At 39.8% G+C, this 23,042-nt stretch overlaps 1 protein-coding gene across 2 annotated transcripts in view; it reads right to left on the bottom strand.

Moving 5' to 3' along the window:
* The window catches only part of LOC124152039 (UBX domain-containing protein 8-like), a 55,471-nt gene that overhangs the window by 23,407 nt on the left and 9,022 nt on the right, over positions 1 to 23,042 (bottom strand). Inside the window, exons 3-7 of one of the 2 annotated variants that reach the window (XM_048392332.1) lie at positions 10,698 to 10,771; positions 9,775 to 9,894; positions 9,047 to 9,190; positions 6,619 to 6,735; positions 1,819 to 1,877 (exon numbers count right to left, since the gene is read on the bottom strand). In XM_048392332.1, the coding sequence (XP_048248289.1) occupies positions 1,851 to 1,877; positions 6,619 to 6,735; positions 9,047 to 9,190; positions 9,775 to 9,894; positions 10,698 to 10,771 (482 nt within the window). In that variant the 3' untranslated portion in view covers positions 1,819 to 1,850. The remainder of the gene's footprint in view (positions 1 to 1,818; positions 1,878 to 6,618; positions 6,736 to 9,046; positions 9,191 to 9,774; positions 9,895 to 10,697; positions 10,772 to 23,042) is intronic. The other variant, XM_046524779.2, reaches the window with a different exon arrangement.

Raw genomic sequence — 23,042 nt, forward strand, 5'->3', positions numbered from 1 at the left:
AAATGACGAGGCCGATGAGACAGGACTAATGTACAAAGATAACAATATACATGTGTGTAATGATGAAGCCGTTGAGACAGGATGAATGTATAAAGATGACAATAAAATGACGAAGCCGATGAGACAGGATGAATGTATAAAGATAACAATAAAATGGCGAAGCTGATGAGACAGGATGAATGTATAAAGATAACAATAAAATGACGAAGCCGATGAGACAGGATGAATGTATAAAGATAACAATATAATGACGAAGCCGATGAGACAGGATAAATGTACAAAGAAGACAATATAATGACAAGGCCGACGAGACAGGATGAATGCATAAAGATGACAATATAATGACAAAGCCGATGAGACAGGATGAATGTATAAAGATAACAATATAATGAAGAAGCCGATGAGACAGGATGAATGTATAAAGATGACAATAAAATGAATAAGCCGATGGGATAGGATGAATGTACAAAGATAACAATATAATGACGAAGCTGATGAGACAGGATGAATGTACAAAGATAACAATATAATGATGAAGCCGATGGGACAGGATGAATGTACAAAGATGACAATAAAATAACGAAGCCAATGAGACAGGGTGAATGTACAAAGATAACAATAAAATGACTAAGCCGATGAGACAGGATGAATGTACAAAGATAACAATATAATGACGAAGCTGATGGGACAGGATGAATGACCAAAGATAACAATATAATGACGAAGACGATGAGACAGGATTAATGTACAAAGATGACAATAAAATGACAAAGCCGATGGGACAGGATGAATGTACAAAGATGACAATATAATGACGAAGCTGATGGGACAGGATGAATGACCAAAGATAACAATATAATGACGAAGACGATGAGACAGGATTAATGTACAAAGATGACAATAAAATGACGAAGCCGATGGGACAGGATGAATGTACAAAGATGACAATATAATGACGAAGCTGATGGGACAGGATGAATGACCAAAGATAACAATATAATGACGAAGACGATGAGACAGGATTAATGTACAAAGATGACAATAAAATGACGAAGCCGATGGGACAGGATGAATGTACAAAGATAACAATTTAATGACAAAGCCGATAGGATAGGATTAATAAACAAAGATAACAATATAATGACGAAGCCGATGAGATTAACAGGACAGGATTAATTAACTACAGTGAAGTGTAGTGGTGGTTATCTCCCATTAGTTACACGTCCCATTTGTCACACACCTCTATAGTCCCACTAGTTACACATCCCGTTTGTCACACACCTCTATATTCCCAGTTGTTACACAGCCAGGGAGGAGGCCAGGAGGGGATTAATTAAGACACCACCTACCGAGCAATGGACCAGTCCTCACTGGAGTACATAGGATTACCACAGATACCAACGTATTCATTCTGATTGTCAAGCTGGAGTTTTAGCACAAATTGTATTGTGAAATGATATGATATGACTAAAAGGCACTTAATCTGTATTGAGAGTATAGTTAATCTGTCTTACAACAATATATATGAATCAATAAGATATTCTTTGGTGAATTAATTGTTAATGTATTTATTTTACCTCACTAGAGTCAGGTCTGTACTCCAGTCTGTACTCCAGTTTTAATCTAATTATTCAATTTATGTTACCTGGGTATATAGGGTTGGTTTCAGCAGCTTGGGCGAAATACACATCAGTCGGAAAGCGCACGTTAAATCTCCAAAGTAAGTAAGTAAGCTTGGGTCATAACCATGGCGGGTTTAAGGTTAGTGGAGTATGTAACATCGCAGCGAGGCACACAACAGGTTCTTTTTTAGGTTACCTGTACAACAAGAGCACCACTCGAGAGAAGTGTCAACACTGGAGATGCATTAATAAAACCTGCAAAGGAAAATGTACAACAGTCGGAGACGGAATACATGTATCACAGACCACACCCATCCCCCTGAAGATATCGACCGTCTCGAGTTTGTGAGATACCAAGTTTGTGAGAAACTTGAGGAAGAGGGCCAGAGGGGAGACAACCCATATGCATGTTCCTTAGGTAACATACGGTAGACCATTCAGGGCATTCAGCCATGACCTATATTGATTTAAGGTGTGTGACAAATGGGACGTGTAACTAATGGGAGGATACCGCAGTGGTGACAAGGATCTGGCCATAGTGGCTAGTAGCATTCACCCGTTGAAGGAGCAAGAAGCAGCTCCGAAACGTCATACAAAGAATAAAAGAAGTGCTATCCATAAAAAAGTCTCATGTATTCATGTTCTCCTAACTCCAAAATGCCTATCAAAGACTTAACTACCAATTCTTTTAAATCAATGCAAGCCTGCATGACATCAAGGCAATATTTACAGAGGCAAACAAAAGCAACAAAACTCTGTCCATAATCATAAGAATTTTCTGCTGAAAGCAAAGTTCATTGTACGATTCCAATGGCTTCATGTGCATGTGTTTATGAATCACTGTCAAATAGTGATGATTCCAGATGTTCGCGAAAAGCTGAGCATATCCTGCCCCACCAATGGGCAGGACACCCATCACAAATACATGCAAAGGCAAGTCAATTGTTACCTGATAAAACATGTTAACATATGGTACAACTCAAAATAGGGAATTGCATCAGACATATTTTTTTCACTGATGCGTCAAATGTAGAAAATGTCCTCCACATGTCCACCATAACACTTTTTGAAAGCTTTGCTGTGGCCTTGAATGTTTGAAATTTTTGGCAAGAGTTGTATGACACTTTGAAATCTTTGAAGAAAGAGCAATCTCGATTGTAGCATGTCACGAATACTGAGTAATACAGTCATACAGACAATCTTAAGTTAATACAAAACATATTGCTATTACAATTTGAATTTACAATTTGTTTACAATTTCATCAAGGGGATGACTGTCCACCAGAATGCCTATTTGGCGAGATGGGATGTGAAGGAGATTAAAATAAAACATTTAGCTGAACTGACAACACTAATATTCCCAACTAAAATAGTTTAAACAAATACCAAAAACAGATAGGAAAAACAACATGTTCAAGCTGGTGCATTTAAAATATCTGTCTTTAATATCTAATCTGTGTCATATCCTTGTCTTCTCATTAAGATCATCTTAGACATTCTGGTATATACACATTCCAATGTTCATTTCACACGCCCTAGTTCCTATGAGACAATGTCAATGTGCCTGTAGTATGACAGAAAGAATGGGACTGTTTAAAGCAACACCTGTTGCATCTATTCATTACAAACAATTTACAAGAAACAAATAACTACTGAACTGATCACTCAGGGATACTTGCACTAACCAGATGACACAACATGGCATGCAGGTATAAAAAATATATACCATAACCTCCACACTCTTCCATGCTAAGAGTACTAGCGTTAAGAGTAATCAGCTGTTTTGTGTGATTATTTCACACAGAGCTTGCAGTAAACTCATTGTTACTCTACACATCATTTTAAGTTTGTTGTTGCACAAATGTTAATAATAAACCAAAAATGTGTGGAAAAAATATCTGTTCCCGTAATTCCTACATTCCTATGTGGTGTCAACCTACTGGACTCCTTCGCTCGATGTGTGAAAACTGATGTGACATGAACTCAGATAAACCCACAGGGTAACATCACCCTCAGTGTTAACACTTTTTGTACATATATTCCACTGTCTTGAGAAGATCTCTACTATCACACTACCCAGTAAGTGCTTGCTGAAATTCCACAACTCTTATCAAACCATTTTTCCAATCTGTCAAAAATAAATTAGGTCAGTTTCCTAACTGGAGTGTAGTTTGCGTTCAAACATTTCCACTGGGTCACGCTGGCTGTGAGGTGTAGAGACCTGTGCACGAGATTACCTGGGGCTGATGCAACTAGCAGGCAGCATAATGAACAAGCTACCTCTGTCTCAGATTTCTATACAAATGTATTTAATCAGTTAATGTATGTTTTATACATGTCATTGTGGGAGATTGGACAAAATCTATTACCGGTAATGACTTGTAATGGCGTACAATTCATACAAAACATACTGGCCTTGACATACACATAACATATATATGTATATAGTGGGGAGATTCACTAGTGTACAGTAGCATATATATAAAGAAATTCACAAATAATTACACAACACAAATTGTTCTCCTACATGTTTCAGCTTTATCTTCAGGGAGAAGTGATAACAGTTACTGATTATGTTATGACGTCACTATGTAGGAGAACAATTCGTGTCGTGATCCATGATCACAGGTTCCTAGCATGTCTAAGGGACGCAACTCTGCACAACGAATTGTGGCTACTCAGCTGAGCTACCTGTTGCTTCATTAATGCAGCAAAAAGTATTTCGTCACACCTGGGGCCTGACCTTGTTCAGTTTGTGAGACAGTGCATATCCTCCTGTTGAGGACAAAGCTATGCTTATATACCTACACTTCAGACTCATGATGATGAATCTGTGTGAGGCAACCAGCTCAGAATAGGTCACCAGCAGGCTACACTGGTCGTAAGAGGTGACGAACGGGATTGGGTGCCAGGCTTGGTGACTTAGTTAATGCATGTCATTGTATCCAAATTGCATAGATCAATGCTCATAATGTCAATCACTGAATTGTCTGGTCAATATTCGATTATATACAGACTGCTGTCATACAGCTGAAACATTGCTGAGTGCAGCAAAAAACAACAGAAAACAAACATAATTATGAAAGTCGGTCTCTCTGATATTGTGTGTTTTATTGTTTAACATGGATTCAGCAGTATTTCAGCGATATGACGATGGTCTGTAAATCCAGTGATTGATATTATGAGCATAGATCCACACCGTCAGGGTACATTGACAAGCGATTACCGAGCCCGACTACCCCGTCCTTTAAGTAGCATCCTAGACCTGCATAGGTTGCTGGGGTTCAATTCTAACCCGCTGATAAAAAAAAATAACACAGTACTTTATTATCCAAATGTAAAGGACTTTGCCTTTATAACATTCATAGTGGCTAAAAACATGACATACAAAATCAAAAAAATATATAATATGTAATTGATTTTGTCGGTGGTGCTGCACTTCTATTATTTTCAGATGGAATATTAGTTTATATTTATTATACTACCTGATGTTGGTTTTTATGATAACAGCTTGCCAGTCAAAACTGATGAATACAGGTTTTCAGAACTGGCAGGATATTTCTAGTTCTTGTGTAAAAGACACACAATCAGAACATTCTAAACACCATTAATAGACTGAAAAACTTGATGTCTCAACACAATGGCTTTCTAATACTGTCTAAATCTGAGAACAAAACTGCATCACTGTCACTGTCTTAACCTCCTGGCACTAAAGCAGGGACAGGTAACATGGGTACTCGGGTCGGGTGGGTCTTGAGTAGGGCCTTGGTACCCACAAGACTACCCGGATCCGTGGTTAGTCAAGTGATTATATTGTTTAATGGCAAAAATTATCTAGAACTCTATGGTTACATTATTAGTGAGAAATGTTCACATTTCTTTCTCACAATGCACACATTCCTTCTGACTTTATATGTTTGAATTAAGTAAAACTTTAGTCAATTTCAGTGTATGCATGATCAAATCGTTTTATACCTGTATCTAAATACATTTTGACAGGAGTACCGTCAAACTATTCCCAATCGGACATTTTATACTATCTCTTGAGACCTAAAAGGGGTACCCGAGTAGTGTCGGGTAATAGGGGGTTGGGTACCTGGGTAGTAAATTTTGTCTCGTCCCAGCCCTACCTGGCACCACAATTTCCGGAAACGGGTAGCCTTTAAAAAGGCCAGTCTGGTGCACAGCATGCCGGTTGAGTTGTAAAAAGAGTTAAGAGCTTGCTAAGCCCCCAACCCTACCAAATAGATGATAATTGAATTATCACTATGATGCCTGCAATTCAGTTCATCATAATGGTACAAGATGTTTTAATTCATTCTTTGACATTATCTGAAATACCAAAATAGCTCGCTGCTCAAATTAGTTTCCTCAGAATATATTGTGACAGAGAAACATAGGGTGATGCAGCATCATAAACTTTATGAATGTTTTCCAAGGTCACAGACTTGACACAAAATATTTCACTATTACCCAATTATTTCTATGGGAGGCTCAGAACTACAAACTCATATGAATAAAAACAGGTAGGGCACACTCCTAATAGCATACAAGCAAACACTAAGACTCTTCACTGTGTGTATATGGAGGGATCTAGATTGGGGGCCAACTGTCTACAAGCAAACACTAGGACCACAGGTCTACTCAGCAGTGCCCTATCTTAACTCGGTGTGGAGGGATCTGGATGGGGCCCCTGCAAGCAAGCACTAGGACCACAGGTCTACTCAGCAGTGCCCTATCTTCAGTGTGTGTGTGTATGGAGGGATCTAGATGGGGCCCCTACAAGCAAACACTAGGACCACAGGTCTACTCAGCAGTGCCCTATCTTCACTGTGTGTGTATGGAGGGATCTGGATGGGGCCCCTGTAAGCAAACACTAGGACCACAGGTCTACTCAGCAGTGCCCTATCTCCACTGTGTGTGTATGGAGGATTCTGGATGGGGCCCCTACAAGCAAACACTAGGACCACAGGGCTATTCAGCAGTGCATCATTACCTTCACTGTGTGTGTATGGAGGAACCTCCTGCTGCATTGTTTCCCAATAGGAGTTCTAAGTATTACATTCACACAGTTTTTCTCCCCTTCTTCTGGTTCATCAGGTAGCTTTATCACCTGTGAGACAAAAACAAAATACTTTTCATGTATCCTCAAAATATTACATTTTGATATCATTAAACAGACAGAAACTGAAATTGTCCTAAATCCATCAAGATTAAATTTACAGAATCAAAAATTGTTCTAAAAGCAGTGGGTACTACTGGACAGAACCAGTCCCTAGTAACCTATGCTTGCAGTAAGAGGAGATTTAAAGGATCAGGTGATTAGATTCAGTGTCATTGTACCCGACGTCATGACGTCGTTACTGAAAATATGAACCACTGGCTTTCATAATCTGACCCTGACTCAGCTATATTAAGGTCATCGCGATACACATGGAACACTGCTTACTGTGACACTGAACAACAAAACAACTCTTGCTGATTTAGCCTGACCAAGTGACCATTGACCAACATAATATTTCCTTATTTGGCTAGGTATGAAACATTACAGTATTTTATAAAAACCAAATTTCATCTTCATTTCAAGTTATAGTCCTGAAACTAGTCCAGGTCAGTGTAGGTCATGGTCATTTGACATCTGAACTCGTTAATATTGACTGGACTCACCATGTGTCTGTACATAGGATATCTACTGAAGGAACTGAGATAGATTGTGTTTAAGTTGTCATCCAGATGACTCAGTTGTGCTGTCATAATTTTACAGATATATAATTCCTCATATTTTATTCTTTCCATTTTGTCAGCCATGTTAACCATGACGCATGTATCATGAGTGAGTTGGGTTTAATGCCGCTTTTAACAGTATTCCAGTTATATCACTGGGAGGAAAGCACGAAGTGATGCAGATCTCAGACGTTTACCACTTTAGTGAAACCAACAAGCACGGGTATGGGGCTGACAAACCTAGAAACATAATCGGGGTGAACCAGGATTCGAACCCAAAATCATAAGTTTCTGGTGTGCCCAAGGAACGCAACTCTGCACAGCGAATCGCGGCACCTAAGACGACTGGGCCACATGTGCCCCAATTCTTTGCAAATGTCACTATACATTGATGTTATCATAAATCATAGTACTAAATCATAGTACTAGTACTAAAGTAGTAAACTATGACTTGTAATTAAATGCTGATCTTAACTAACACTTTATTGGTTTGTATTGAGAAATCTGAGAAAGGTAATTCTGAGGCCCCCAACGCCCTTTGGTACAGGGACTATTTGGAGAGTATTCGGGACTCACCAGTGTGGTACACAGGATGCAAAAAAGATCATAGTTGGTATGCAGATTTAACATTGAACAAAAAAGATTTTCTTTATGTATTTTGTTTTTTGATATTTATTAGGGGCGGTCAGGTAGCCTAGTGGTTAAAGCATACGGTCGTCATGCCGAAGACCCGGGATTGATTCCCGACAATGTGTGAAGCCCATTTCTGGTGTCCCCTGCCGTGATATTGCTGAAATATTGATAAAAGCAGCGTAAAACCATACTCACTCACTCACTGATATTTCTTAAAACAATTAACTACATTTAAGTAAATCGGACCCTGCCTTTGAGATTTGCGCAAAGTAGTATTCAAGATTCAGGGGTAAGCAATGAGACAATGAGAAATTAGATGGTATTCAGGATTCAAGGGATTAGGGGGTTGGCACATTACAGGGAAGTACCCTGAAACAAGCAGCTTTCAATAAACATTTAACATTCTTTAATGTTGTGTGTTCAGGAGAGTGGTCATGAAAACATTGGTCCCTGGTCCCTTTCTACATAACAGACTTCTCTGCACTATTCCAAAGCCTAACACATCCCCTACTTCAGTGTTCATACATTCAGGACTAACAAAAAAACGTTGGTGGGGAATAAAGGGTTTTATGCCACACAGAAAAGTGCATGCAGTATGCACAAATATATGGAATGGACACAGAAAAAAATATATATTGCGTCCAAAGGGACACATAATAATATTTATTGTACAAATTCTTGACAAAAAATATGAAGGTCCTGTAATTAAAGTATTTATCAAATCCTTCAGTACAGTACACTTCACTATTTTATTATTCTACAGAGCCCATATATTTCCTGTAAGGACCCTTGAAATTAGTAATTAGGGGTCCTCTGGACCCCTAGTTTTATAGGTCAAGGTTAAACCTTGTTGTCAGATATTAAATTATCAACATGTTCTGAATGTTTTCATACTTGTTTTCAGCAACATGTATTTTTGCTAAAACTAAAGTGAAATACTATCAGTTTTTATTCATTTTATCAAACATATAGAAAATATTGAGCAACATCATAAAAAACGTTTGACATATTATGTTGTCCTCCATGGGTTGCCCTGAACTGTGACAGTCCTGCCAGTCATTACTTACTGGTTTAGCTTTCACTGTCTTGGTCTTGACTTCCCCGGGTGATGATGTGGGTTCTTCCAGCAGCTTTCTCCGGCGTGCTGCACTCCTATTGGGTGGACTTTCCCCGCCCACACCAGCACTGTCAGATTCCTTGCTATCAGCACCCTGACAGACAGAGGGAGTAATATCATTCCTGTTCATCAGTGAGCTCAATCATCTATCATCTTATGTCTACAGAGGATGGTTTGTTTGTTTGTTGTTTAACACCGCACTCGCCATTATTCCAGCTATATGATGGCGGTCTGTAAATAATCGAAACTGGACCATACAACTGAGTGATTAATATCATGAGCTTCAATCTATGCTATTGGGATATGATTTCATGTATCAACCAAGTCAGTGTGCCTGACCGACCGACCCTGTTAGTCACCTCTTACAACAAGCAAAGTCTCCTTTTTCGGCAAGCACTGGTTGCTGAAGACCTATTCTACCCCGGATCTTCACGGATAAGAAAGATGTTGTGAGGAACTTGGCAGTTATAGCAGAGTATCTCTTGTTAACTTGTTAAATGCTGCATTGAACAATAATCAGTAGTCATGGACATTTACACCTGGTGAAACCCACAGTTAGAGTGCATGGGGTATAGGCAACTTGCCCTCCTGACAGGTATTCAGACATCAGTGACCATTGCAACAATAGTTAAGGTGAATGATTAACTAAACAAGTGGTCGTTCTGATATTTCACGTACCCCTAATGAGTGACCTTGACCTTTCCAGGCTGGTCCTAGAAACTTTTCAAATTCTTCCTCTTTCTGCACCCTTTTGGCTTCCTCCCTTGGTGCCAGAATACGTTCCTTGTAGCTGTTAGCCTGGCCAAAATACATCACATGTCTACACAGGTTATCCATATCAGCCTACAGATGAATAGCAGAAACAATAAATATCATGACACACAAAGACACACATACACAATATATGAGTGAGTATTGTTTTAGGCACTTTTAGCAATATTCCAGTGACATCACGGAGGGGTACAACAGAAAAGGGGTTCACAAAGGGTACCCATGTGGGGAATCGAACCCGGGTCTTCGGCGTGACGAGTGAAGACTTTAAAATTTAGGCTATCCCACCACCCCGCAATATATGGAGAAATGAAACATTCATGAATATCAACTTTTTTTTATTGTTTGTAACATTTCAGGACTTTTCCTTCTACCTTTGTTAGGTCCTTTCATTCAAACTCCTAAATGCCTATCAAAGACTTGATTCACAGTACAAACTATTCAGCTTAAAAATAACTCAATATTGTTTGTTTGTTGATTTACGCTGCAAGCGTCAATATTCCAGCTATATGACGGCAGTCTATAAATAATCGAGTCTGGACCACAGAATCCAGTGATTGACATCATGAGAATTGATTTATGAAATTGGGATACAATGACATGTATCAACCAAGTCAACGAGTCTGACCACCCGATCCCATTTGTCACCTCATACAACAAGCAAAGTCGCCTTTTTCAGCAAGCATGGGTTGCTGAAGACCATTTCTACCCCGGATATACACAGGTCAACTGAATATTGAGACACACAGCCACTTACAAAATATCATTTATACTAAGTTTCTATCCACAACCACGTACATGCCAACTTTACATTCATATTTATATCCTACCTTTTGTGTATGCTCTTGTTGTAGCTTCTGCCTCATTCTGGTCTTCCTCTCTTCATCTGAGTTATCTCCCCTTCCTGAATTTCAAAGAAAAGTATTCTTAGGTTCTGTGAGTGAGTGAGTTGGGTTTAACACCCGTTTTGGACAACTGTTCCAATACAATCCTTCATTCTGGAGGAAACCCTAGGTCATCCAGATCTAATTTGAAACCAATAAGCACAACTATTGTGCTGACAAATGATTCCATGTCAGTCTTGGATCTTCGCATGTCTAAGAGGCACACTTCACACAGTGAATTACTTCTTAGAGAATTTCTCCCACACAATATGTACAATGTCATTTGACTGGACAAATGCTTTTAGCGTTCTGTCGCTCGAATCAAGATTGTAAAAGAAGCTAAGGTAGTGAATGAATGAAAGGTATTTGTCACAATACAATGGAGACTTGTTATAAAATTGGAATTAAAAGCGTCAAATCTATGAGCACATAAGATCCCTGTCTCTGCCAGGTTGTGATGAGCTGATATCATCACTCCGAAGGCCTCTCATGTCAGCAACACCAGAAGGATCCATGATAGGCCATCCAAAGTTTTGTGTTTGTTTCTCATGGTGATGTAACGATACGTCGATACAGTATTCGATCCCGAAACAAGGCCCACAATACAATACATCAATTTACAACCCCTGTATTACCATATATAAGATACAACAGATTTCAAGATATATTGGTGTAAAAACAAGTGAATAATAAGAGAAAATGTTCAACAACCTGCATAACCAGATTCTCCAGTATTTCCTGGTTAGCTATAAATAGTATAATATTCACAGTGCCCTCTACCAATATGTTTCAGCCCTATAATATCTCACCTTCGATCTCTTAAATTTTAACAACAATTGATTCACCTGCAAAAAGAAAGACTATCAGCTTATGAAGTTTAAGTTCTGTATCGGGATACAAATCATATTGCACCCTAAGTATCAGGATATGTATCATATCGAGACTGCACCTTATTCTTACACCTCTAGTTTCTCATCTCCAACCTTAACCAGCAAGAGGGGGCGGGCAAAAGAATATATATATTTTAAGATATTTTAAAGTCTAGAATACTGTAAAGTGAAATATGTCACCATTAGGTGTCTTACTAGCTTGCAGGACCGCCTCCATGGTCTAGTGGTAGAGCGTCCGCCCGGAGAGCAGATCCCCGGCCGCGTCATACCAAAAGACTTTAAAAGATGGTTCTTGTTGTTACCCTGTCTGGCATGGACATTAAGGGGCTAAAACAAGGACTGGTCGGCTCGGAGTCAGTATACTGTGTCTGAGTGAGGTATTTATGTTAAAACTGCGGCATGGTATCTCATTGAGCTAGCACTATAAATCGGGATCAGTCCAGACTAGTACCAGCAGCCACATTAACACACACACGTACATGCACGTCGCTATATAAGTGCAAAAATCTTGGACGCGACATTAAACCCCATTTCACCTCACCACCACCTCAAAGCCTGCATGTGACTCAACCCAAAAAGTAATAGACTCCATACTTTACAACAGAGAAACTGTAATCCCAAATATAACCAGAAATAGAACAGAATGTATTCAATGTTCAAATAACAATACATTGCATTGTGAAATACTCTTCACGCCTTACAATGTCCTTGTATGTACTTAAGAATCGACTTTCACTTTGTGTGAGTTCATTGGAGTGTGAGCCTTCATAGAGTGAGGGCCAAACTGTTAAACATCGGAGCTGGAGAATCATGTTAATGCCTTCAGGTCAAGTCTTTCTATAGTCTGGAAGGTAATTTAAGGTACCGACGTTTACTGCAATATCTGAAAAACTATTGGGCCTACTCCAGTCAAAGTTGGTATGAGATTATTAAACAGTCATACATAACTGGATATTACATTTAAGACAATCGGTGCATGAATAAAAAATATGTCTATTCAGATATCACTATATTTCATCAACAACCAGACCTGTTTGTCATGCATTGAAACAGGCAACTGCAAAATGCTACCCCTGCGTCACAGGGCCATATGACACAGTTGAACCAATCAACTCAACTCGAAAGGCTGCACGGGAATCACCCACTTAGCGTTGGGCGTCTCAACGTGTGTGATTCCCTGGGAGTAGGTCAAATAGTTTTTCAGATATTGTAGTAAACGTCGGTAGCTTAAATTACCTTCAAGACTATATGTGAGGCTGAAAACTTATCAATCACCCCCTGTACTGGAGTCAGGATCACTAAAATTGCATTCTGGAACAGGAGCCCTGATGATGTTTAAACTTATCAATCATATGTAGGAAGACAGACGGTCAACCATTTTCACCTGCTAAATATATGTTGACTACTACTATCTAAACTATCTTGCCACTCAGCCATAAGATGATATGATTCACAGTGCACTGTACTCAGTGTTACAATGCCTTTCACACCATCAACAGGCTCGTATTAATTGAGCCCTTTGGGATGGTTCATTGACGATGAACTGTGCCCTGACATGCTTCATAAACTCGCAGATCTGGAGGGAGGGTGCAGGGATGCGTACACCCTCTTTTGGAAACAAACTAAACATTCAGATGCTTCATAGGTGACCTAGACTGCCTCCGTGGTCAAGTGGTAGAGCGTCCGTCCAGAGAGCGGAAAGTTGGGGGTTCGATCGCCGGCCAATTCATACAAGAAGATGTTAAAAGATAGTACTTGTTGTTACCCTGCCTGATGCTTGGCATTAAGGGGCTAAAACAAAGACTAGTCGGCTCGGAATCAGTATACTGTGTCTGAGTGGGGTATTCATGTTAAACTGCAGCATGATATCTCAGTGGGCTAGCACTATTAATCGGCATTAGTGTGGACTAGTATAAGCAGACACACACACACACACACACACACACACACACACACACACGTGCATGCAAGTTGCTATATAAGTCCAATAATCTTGAATGCGCCGTTAAATCCCATTTCACCTCACCTCCTAGGGGACGTAACAACTAACTGACATAGTTTCAACAAAATGACATGATAATAAGAAAAACGGCCATATCCATAAAGCTATATCTGAGTCAGGTACTTTGCAACAGGGTGCCATTATTGAACTTCAGACCCTCCATTCTAAACCGGGGCGGTCAGGTAGCCTCGTGGTTAAAGTATTTGATCATCACGCCGAAGACCCGGGTTCAATTCCCGACATAGGTACAATGTGTGAAGCCCATTTCTGGTGTCCCCCGCTGTGATATTGCTGGAATATTGCTAAAAGCGGCGTAAAACCATACTCACTCACTCACTCCATTCTAAACCCCATTACACTCGGCTCCAGATAAGGTGAGGTCAATTAAACATAATTGTGTCTATTTACAGGTATTACGGTATTATGGTAGGTATTATGGTATTATGGTAGGTATTACAGTATTATGGTAGGTATTACGGTATTATGGTAGGTATTACGGTAGGCAGAGAGGCAACCCATGATGCTTACGAATGCAGCAACCCCTGCCCTGTAACTCAGGTAATCGGGTCGGGTGGGTACTGCGTAGGCCCCGGGTACCCACAGGACTACCTGTGCCCCCATTATGGTAGGTATTACGGTAGACAGAGAGGCAACCCATGATGCTTACGAATGCAGCGACCCCTGCCCTGTAACTCAGGTACTCAGGACAGGTGGGTACTGAGTAGGACCCGGGTACCCACAGGACTACCCGGACCGGTGGTTAATCACATGATATATTGTTTTATGACAAAAATTATCTAGAACTAGATGGTTACACTATAAGTGACTAATGTTTGCATTTCTTTCTGACTATACACGCATTCCTTCTGACTTTCTATGTTTGAATAAAGATAAAACTTCAGTTTATGCATGACCAAATCGTTTTATACGAGTATCTAAATCCATTCTGCCAGGGCTACGTGTACCAAAATACATTTTGCCAGGGCTACGGTCAAACTATTCCCAATTGGACATTTGGACGTATCTCTTGAGACCTACAGTGGGTACCCGGGTAGGGTCAGGTAATATGGGGTGGGTACCCGGGTAGTAAATTGGGACTCGTCCTAGCCCTACCCTGTGACTACCATTGCCAAGCCACCCATGTTTCTATGCTGCTAGCAAAGCCAGGCAAGTACTTTTGATAAAATGTCATTAATATATATCATTAATGTGAATGAATATGATACACATATCTACAATTCTGCAATACAATTATATATCACCTAAATGGGAGAAAAAATTGTTCTCAATTATATACTACATATAATTGGTCAGTTACTATTTCACAAGTGCATCCAGCTGTTGTAACATGTTGTGTTCTCGTCCATGGCTTCTAGATACTTGGTCAACATACACACAGTTTTAACCCTGAGACTGGGATAACTCCAATACTCACTGCTTGCATCCAAGCAGCCATGGCAGCCGTTGTACAAAACAATCTTAGCCCTAAGACTGTCATAAGTCTATGTTAATGCATGGGAGTCTAGAACACCTTAGCCCTAAGACTGTCATAAGTCTATGTTAATGCATGGGAGTCTAGAACACCTTAGCCCTAAGACTGTCATAAGTCTATGTTAATGCATGGGAGTCTAGAACACCTTAGCCCTAAGACTGTCATAAGTCTATGTTAATGCATGGGAGTCTAGAACACCTTAGCCCTAAGACTGTCATAAGTCTATGTTAATGCATGGGAGTCTAGAACACCTTAGCCCTAAGACTGTCATAAGTCTATGTTAATGCATGGGAGTCTAGAACACCTTAGCCCTAAGACTGTCATAAGTCTATGTTCATGCATGGGAGTTACGATCACCTTAGCGATAATATCACTTGGTTCAACAACGCCTGTTCAAAAAGTATATCACAGAAACATAGGGCAGTAGTGTTAAAAGTTCGATCCCAGCAAGGCTATAGTTCTATATCCATATCACAGCTATGCTACAGACAAACAAATAAGGGAACTGATGAAATGATAGTGAAGTTATTATGACAAAAATGTCTGTAAAAGGAATTTTGGGCATGTAGATTAATGTCTCATGTGTCCACCATGTTTGGCGATACATGCACGACTCCTCTGTGGCATACTGTTGATTTACTTGCATATGGTTGCCCTTGGTATTGCCTGCCATTCTGCCTGAAAAGCTACCCAAGCTGGGCCATGTTGGTGAGTGCTGGGACTATTCTCCTCAACCCACAAATGCTCTGTTGGGGACATGTAAGGGGACTGAGCGGGTCAGTCTAATGTCTGTGTATGTGCCTTCTCCTTGGAGATAAGGTGACAGGCTATATCACAGTTATACTACAGCTACATAACAGTCATATCACAGTCATACTACATCTACATAACAGTCATATCACAGTCATACTACTACATACTACAGCTACATAACAGTGATATAACAGCAATAGCACAGCTATACTGCATCTACATAACAGTCATATCACAGTCATACTACAGCTACATAACAGTGATATAACAGCAATAGCACAGCTATACTGCATCTACATAACAGTCATATCACTACTATATCACAGTTATACTACAGCTACATATCAGCCATATCAGTACCATATCACAGTTATACTACAGCTACATATCAGCCATATAAGTACCATACCACAGTTATACTAAAGCTACATATCAGCCATATCAGTACCATACCACAGTTATACTACAGCTACATATCAGCCATATAAGTACCATATCTCAGTTATACTAAAGCTACATATCAGCCATATCAGTACCATACCACAGTTATACTACAGCTACATATCAGCCATATCAGTACCATATCTCAGTTATACTTCAGCTACATATAAGCCATATAAGGACCATATCACAGTTAAACTACAGCTGCATATCAGCCATATCAGTACCATATTACAGTTACACTCCAGCTACATATAAGCCATATAAGTACCATATCTCAGTTACACTCCAGCTGCATATCAGCCATATCAGTACCATATCTCAGTTATACTTCAGCTACATATAAGCCATATAAGGACCATATCACAGTTAAACTACAGCTGCATATCAGCCATATCAGTACCATATTACAGTTACACTCCAGCTACATATAAGCCATATCAGTACCATATCACAGTTATACTACAGCTACATAGCTGTGTACAGTGACAACTATGTCACAGCAATGTCACAGCCATATCACAGCAATGTCACAGCCATATCAGAGCAATGTCACAGCCATATCACAGCAATGTCGCAGCCATATCACAGTAATGTCACAGCCATATCAGAGCAATGTCACAGCCATATCACAGCAATGTCACAGCCATATCAGAGCAATGTCACAGCCATACCACAGCAATGTCGCAGCCATATCACAGCAATGTCGCAGCCATATCACAGCAATATCACAGCAATGTCACAGCCATATCAAAGCAATGTCGCAGCCATATCACAGCAATGTCGCAGCCATATCACAGCATTGTCACAGCCATATCACAGCAATGTCACAGCCATATCACAGCAATGTCACAGCCATATCAGAGCAATGTCACAGCCATATCACAGCAATGTCGCAGCCATATCACAGTAATGTCACAGCCATATCAGAGCAATGTCACAGCCATATCACAGCAATGTCACAGCCATATCAGAGCAATGTCACAGCCATACCACAGCAATGTCGCAGCCATATCACAGCAATGTCGCAGCCATATCACAGCAATATCACAGCAATGTCACAGCCATATCAAAGCAATGTCGCAGCCATATCACAGCAATGTCGCAGCCATATCACAGCATTGTCACAGCCATATCACAGCAATGTCACAGCCATATCACAGCAATGTCACAGCCATATCACAGCAATGTCACAGCCATATCACAGCAATGTCGCAGCCATATCACAGCAATGTCGCAGCCATATCACAGCAATGTCACAGCCATATCACAGCAATGTCGCAGCCATATCACAGCAATGTCACAGCCATATCAGAGCAATGTCACAGCCATACCAGAGCAATGTCGCAGCCATATCACAGCAATGTCACAGCCATACCACAGCAATGTCACAGCCATACCACAGCAATGTCGCAGCCATATCACAGCAATGTCACAGCCATATTACAGCAATGCGACAGCCATATCACAGCAATGTCACAGGCATGCAACAACCATATGACAATTATACTCCATGTATATATCACAGCATTGTCACAGCTATCTCACAGCTATCTCACAGCCATATCACAATCATACTGCATGTATACAACAGCCATATCACAGCCATGTCACAGGCATGCAACAACCATATGACAATTATACTCCATGTATATATCACAGCATTGTCACAGCTATCTCACAGCTATCTCACAGCGATATCACAATCATACTGCATGTATACAACAGCCATATCACAGCAATAACACACGCATGCAACAACCATATGACAGTTATACTCCATGTATATATCACAGCATTGTCACAGCTATACCACAGCTATCTCACAGCTATCTCACAGCGATATCACAATCATACTGCATGTATACAACAGTCATATCACAGCAATGACACACCGATATCACAAATATATGCTATGTATATCACAGCAATGGCACAGTCACAAGACAATTATACTCCAGCAATACCACAGCTATTGCACAGCAATGTATGACACATCTATGTCATATGCTGCAGCTATGACACAGTTTTCAAACTTTTACTATTACCAGAATTGCCATATCAAAGATATGGCATAGCACACCGTCTTTATTATATATTCAACGCGACCCAACTGCATCTTTATAATCCACCTGGAGATGTATCTGCAAGGCACTGTGCCACTGACAGCCCCAGCCTGTGTGGATGTTCCATGCATGAGCAGGCCAGCACAGTAAACTCAGGTCACACCCTGATAGCAAGTATCTCACACAACACAATCTATTAACCTGCGACATCGTGAATTGCAGAAATTTACACAAGCCTTACAATCATGAAAATCTCTATCGGGCTATCTTTCCATTTGTAAAGTTAGATAAATTCCCACCCAAATATAGTTTCTGTAGCCTACATGGGTAACATTTCTGATATGTTTACTGTAACTGAAACAAATTAGCACCAATCTGCTAATAACCTCCCCAATTCCATCATAAGACCCCCGTGTGAGTTCAAGGTTAGAAAAGGGCTGCAGCAACAAAATGGTCGTAGAGGCAACAAAATGAATTGCTGGGTAACGTGGATGACTGCATGTCCTTGTACCCTGACAGCGTGGTCAGTGTTCATAATGTCACTGGATTGTCTGGTCCAGAACCAATTATTGACAAGGCATATAACTGGAATATTGCTGAGTGTGGTATTAAACAACAAAGTCCTAGATTCCTGTCAACGGACATTTTTCAGCTTGTAAGGAGACATACCAAGAGCTTAAGAAGCTTGTTTCAATTGTTTATTAATGGTATAAAATGGTTTTCCTCTTCCTGCTTCACATTGAAAGAAATTATACACCTTAAAAATCAACTGGAGTATCACACCTTGTCAGTCAACAATGAGGTATATTATGTAGCACATGCAGTATGTGTTTGTGCTGTTCCTCCTACCCTAGTGCCCCCCTCCGTTCAAGATGTGAACTTGTACAGATAACAATGATAGTTCCTTAAACAACTTTTTCTTTTGATGAAAACAAAAATAAAAAACAGCAGAGATTGTTAGGTACAGGATATTCATTGCCATGTACCGTATTGACATTTAGGAGACTATTGCTGATCTTGAGTTATTTTGCAATTCAGCGTTCTCATTTGGAGCCAAACGGACTGTAACAGATATGAATATACTCTCGAACAATCTGGCTGCAGTGATATTCCATGGTGATAATATGTGACCCAGGGGAAACCCTGCATAGAAACACATGACAACAGGTGAACTGTTGTTGTTGAAATACAGCTTGTTGTTGGCTGCAAGGCTGAGTGCTCCTGGTGTCTGACAGCTTTGTACAATCAAGTGAAACAAGTTTGTTTGTCCGAGGTACAGTGGTAGGATGTGCAAAGACAGTTCTGTGTGAACAAACACACCTGACTGAGTGTATGACATTGTCTGTGACATTTTTATTACAGAATACATTCTAACCTTGTTGGAACTAATATTTTTCTGTCTCTGCTTCCAGATTTCTCCTTGTATTTCATAGAGTAAAAACACTGGCTACCTAAATCTGAAATCTTGTGACAATATCCAGCTAGCCTGGCTGGCGAGTGGTGATGAATACCTTTTTCATACACTGGTTATAAGAAAACATTGAGCTTTGAAAATTGAAATAAATAATAGTTATACCTACACTTTCCGAGGTGTATCTGTCAATATTGCAGTTTATATACAGTTTGGGTCATGTGGCCTTGGAGGCCTCACAGTCAAAACTGTAAGGATATTTGCCGCGAAGGAGGGGGCCTCACAGTCAAAACTGTATTGATGTGGCTTGGCAATCACCTTCTTCAGTCTCCCGTGCCATCTCTCCAGCCTGGTGTATAAGCAGGGTCCATCAATGAAACACTTGCTTTGGTCACACAGTTCCATCAGATCTAGTTTCCCGCCTTCCTCTTGTTTGCCCTAACCATCTGTACACAAATACCTACCACTGCAGGAGTCAGAATGGACGTTTAGTCCTTCTTCAGTCTCCTGTGCCATCCCTCCATCCTGATGTATGATCAGGGTCAATCAGTGAAACACTTGCTTTGGTCATACAGTTCCATCAGATCCATTTTCCCGCCTTCCTCTTGTTTCCCCTAACCATCTGTACACATATATCTACCACTGCAGGAGTAGGAATGGACGTTTAGTCCTTCTTCAGTCTCCTGTGCCATCCCTCCAGCCTGATGTATGAGCAGGGTCAATCAGTGAAACACTTGCTTTGGTCATACAGTTCCATCAGATCCATTTTCCCGCCTTCCTCTTGTTTCCCCTAACCATCTGTACACAAATATCTACCACTGCAGGAGTCAGAATCGATTTGTAGTCGAACTTTGCCTTAATGAATATGATACTGTCCACCAGCATTTGGATAGAACTTATACTTTTCATGTTGATTTATGACATATATTTCATCTTGAATTGAGAGAACGGTTTATTTAGTCACATCTTTGATTGAACTCAACTCACGACATATGACTCCATACCTTCTGAATTAACTCTACTCACTTAATATCCTATTTCAGTTCCTGAGTGAATACATTTCACAATTTTACAACAGCCAATGTTTTAATTCTGTTAAAAAACACAACATGCAACATCAAAGGCATTTTACCAGAACTCCAAAGGTCTAGTTAAAGGGAATTGACAAGAGGCAACACTTAATTCTCCACTGAGGGTTTAACATATTAGAAAGGCAGGGTATTAGCAGGACAAGGGAACAATTAGATACCTACATGATACAGTGCCCTGCATAATCTTTATCTTCGTTAGGTGAATGGCATGTTTCAAATGGTAATATACTGCCTAAGGCTTTGAACATAAGGAGAGTTTACAACATTTGGAAACAATAGCATATTTTGAAACAAATGTTTGTTAATTAAGAACTAAATGATGAAGGGGAATTGTTGATCATACAACAAAACACTGCTGGGAGATTAAACCAAGGGGGGCCCAGCCCCAAGTCGTTCTCCTTGCAGTGTTTTATTGTACAATAAACAACGACCACAAGTTGTTATTTCGTATATGAGATATCAACATTATTTGCCCCCTCCTAATTATCAAATTATAAAATCTACAGGTGGCTCATTTGAATACAAACCAATCTGGGCAAGTCGGACAAATCCACTTTATTAACAGGAGGGTTAAGTTTGGTATTTCCTGGCCATTCTCACAATTCTGACGTCAATTATCTGTAACTTTTCTCCCAAAACTGATTGTGATATTTCACCCACTTTTGGAAACATTGCGCTTATCTGCACTGCCCAGCTACATCTTAGTGAAACAACTCACTACCCTCTCAAAAATAGCGTTGTGCAATTTACAATGTCATCTCCAGAAATGACATCTTGATAGAACAATGTTTCATCGTGAAATAATCTACGCCTCATTCTTCATTATTCTTTCCAAATTAATCTCATAGCTATCTTATATAGTTAAATAATTAATATAATAATAATTTATTTACAATGATATAATTATAAACATGAATTGACGTGAAACGTGTTATGTATATGCTTAGCATATTATAAGATATTATATGCTTGTGATTCATATGCATACTACGTGTATATGAAATAGAAAATGCTGATACATCTAGTTAACGATATCGTCAACATTTGAGGGTTGATTGATAAGTTCTAAGCTTCACTTAACTGTATATTAATTAAATTCTTTCGTTGTGGACATTACATGATGTCATAGAGGTATATCCACAAACACTTGAGTCAACTGAGCAGATTGTTTCACTGCAACAAGTCAGTAAAATATGCAGGAATCTGTGACCTTTGGAAATGGAAAAAACTTGAATGACTTGCATTGATCTTCCTATGCCACCAGAGGTGGGCGGCAGGGTTAAAGTGTGGCAGGGAGAGCCTTCAAGACAACCCCCATCCTGGAAGACCTTTCACATCAGCAACACCAGAAATGATCCAGAGAATTCATGATATGGTGATGGCCGACTGGTAAATGACTGAGTGTCATAGTGTTAGTTAGATAAGCATTTCCCATTACAGTGTACACTCCATTACCACAGAAACTTTGGCAATAAAGAAAATGTCAGCTTCTTAGGTTCCAAAGTTTCTGAAATCTGATCAAAAACATATCAGGCACAACATCTTGTGATAATCTAGCTCTGTTTGAAGCTGATTCAGAAAGGTTCTTGCAATAATTTGTGACTTTGGATTCAACCTGGGTTCACCACTCACAGCCTGAGTCCAAACAACAATCAAAACAGTGGAAACATTTGACATCACCACCAACAAAGATGGCAAAGACTGTCCAATTAGCTGGAAAGGTTATGGCCTCCATGTTTTGGGATGCTCAGATCGTCATCATGAGAAAAAGAAGAAGTGTATTCATGAATGAAGGCCACATGGCCTGGAGTTCATTTACAGGAATAATATATACTATGCACATGCACAAATGTTCTTACAACAAACGTTCATCTTTTTTGACATTTGTATTTGCATAGGTAGAATCATAATGGTGGATTATCAAGAGAAGGACTTCTATAAAACTGGGATAAAATACCTCCGTCGTTGTCAGCAAAAGTGTATCAATGTTGAAAGGGATTATGTTGTAAAATAAATCATTTTAATGTCTTCAGGTCAATCTTTGAATGTGAGGCTCAGAACCCTCATACATCAACATACAGACCAGCGTGGAAATTGGCACTAGTCCTGTAGTCCTTACAAAACTGCCCAATAGTTAAGGTATCA

The sequence above is a fragment of the Haliotis rufescens genome, unplaced genomic scaffold (assembly GCF_023055435.1).
Source record: "Haliotis rufescens isolate VD_foot unplaced genomic scaffold, xgHalRufe1.0.p SCAF_11, whole genome shotgun sequence".
In the NCBI taxonomy this organism is placed as follows: domain Eukaryota; kingdom Metazoa; phylum Mollusca; class Gastropoda; order Lepetellida; family Haliotidae; genus Haliotis; species Haliotis rufescens.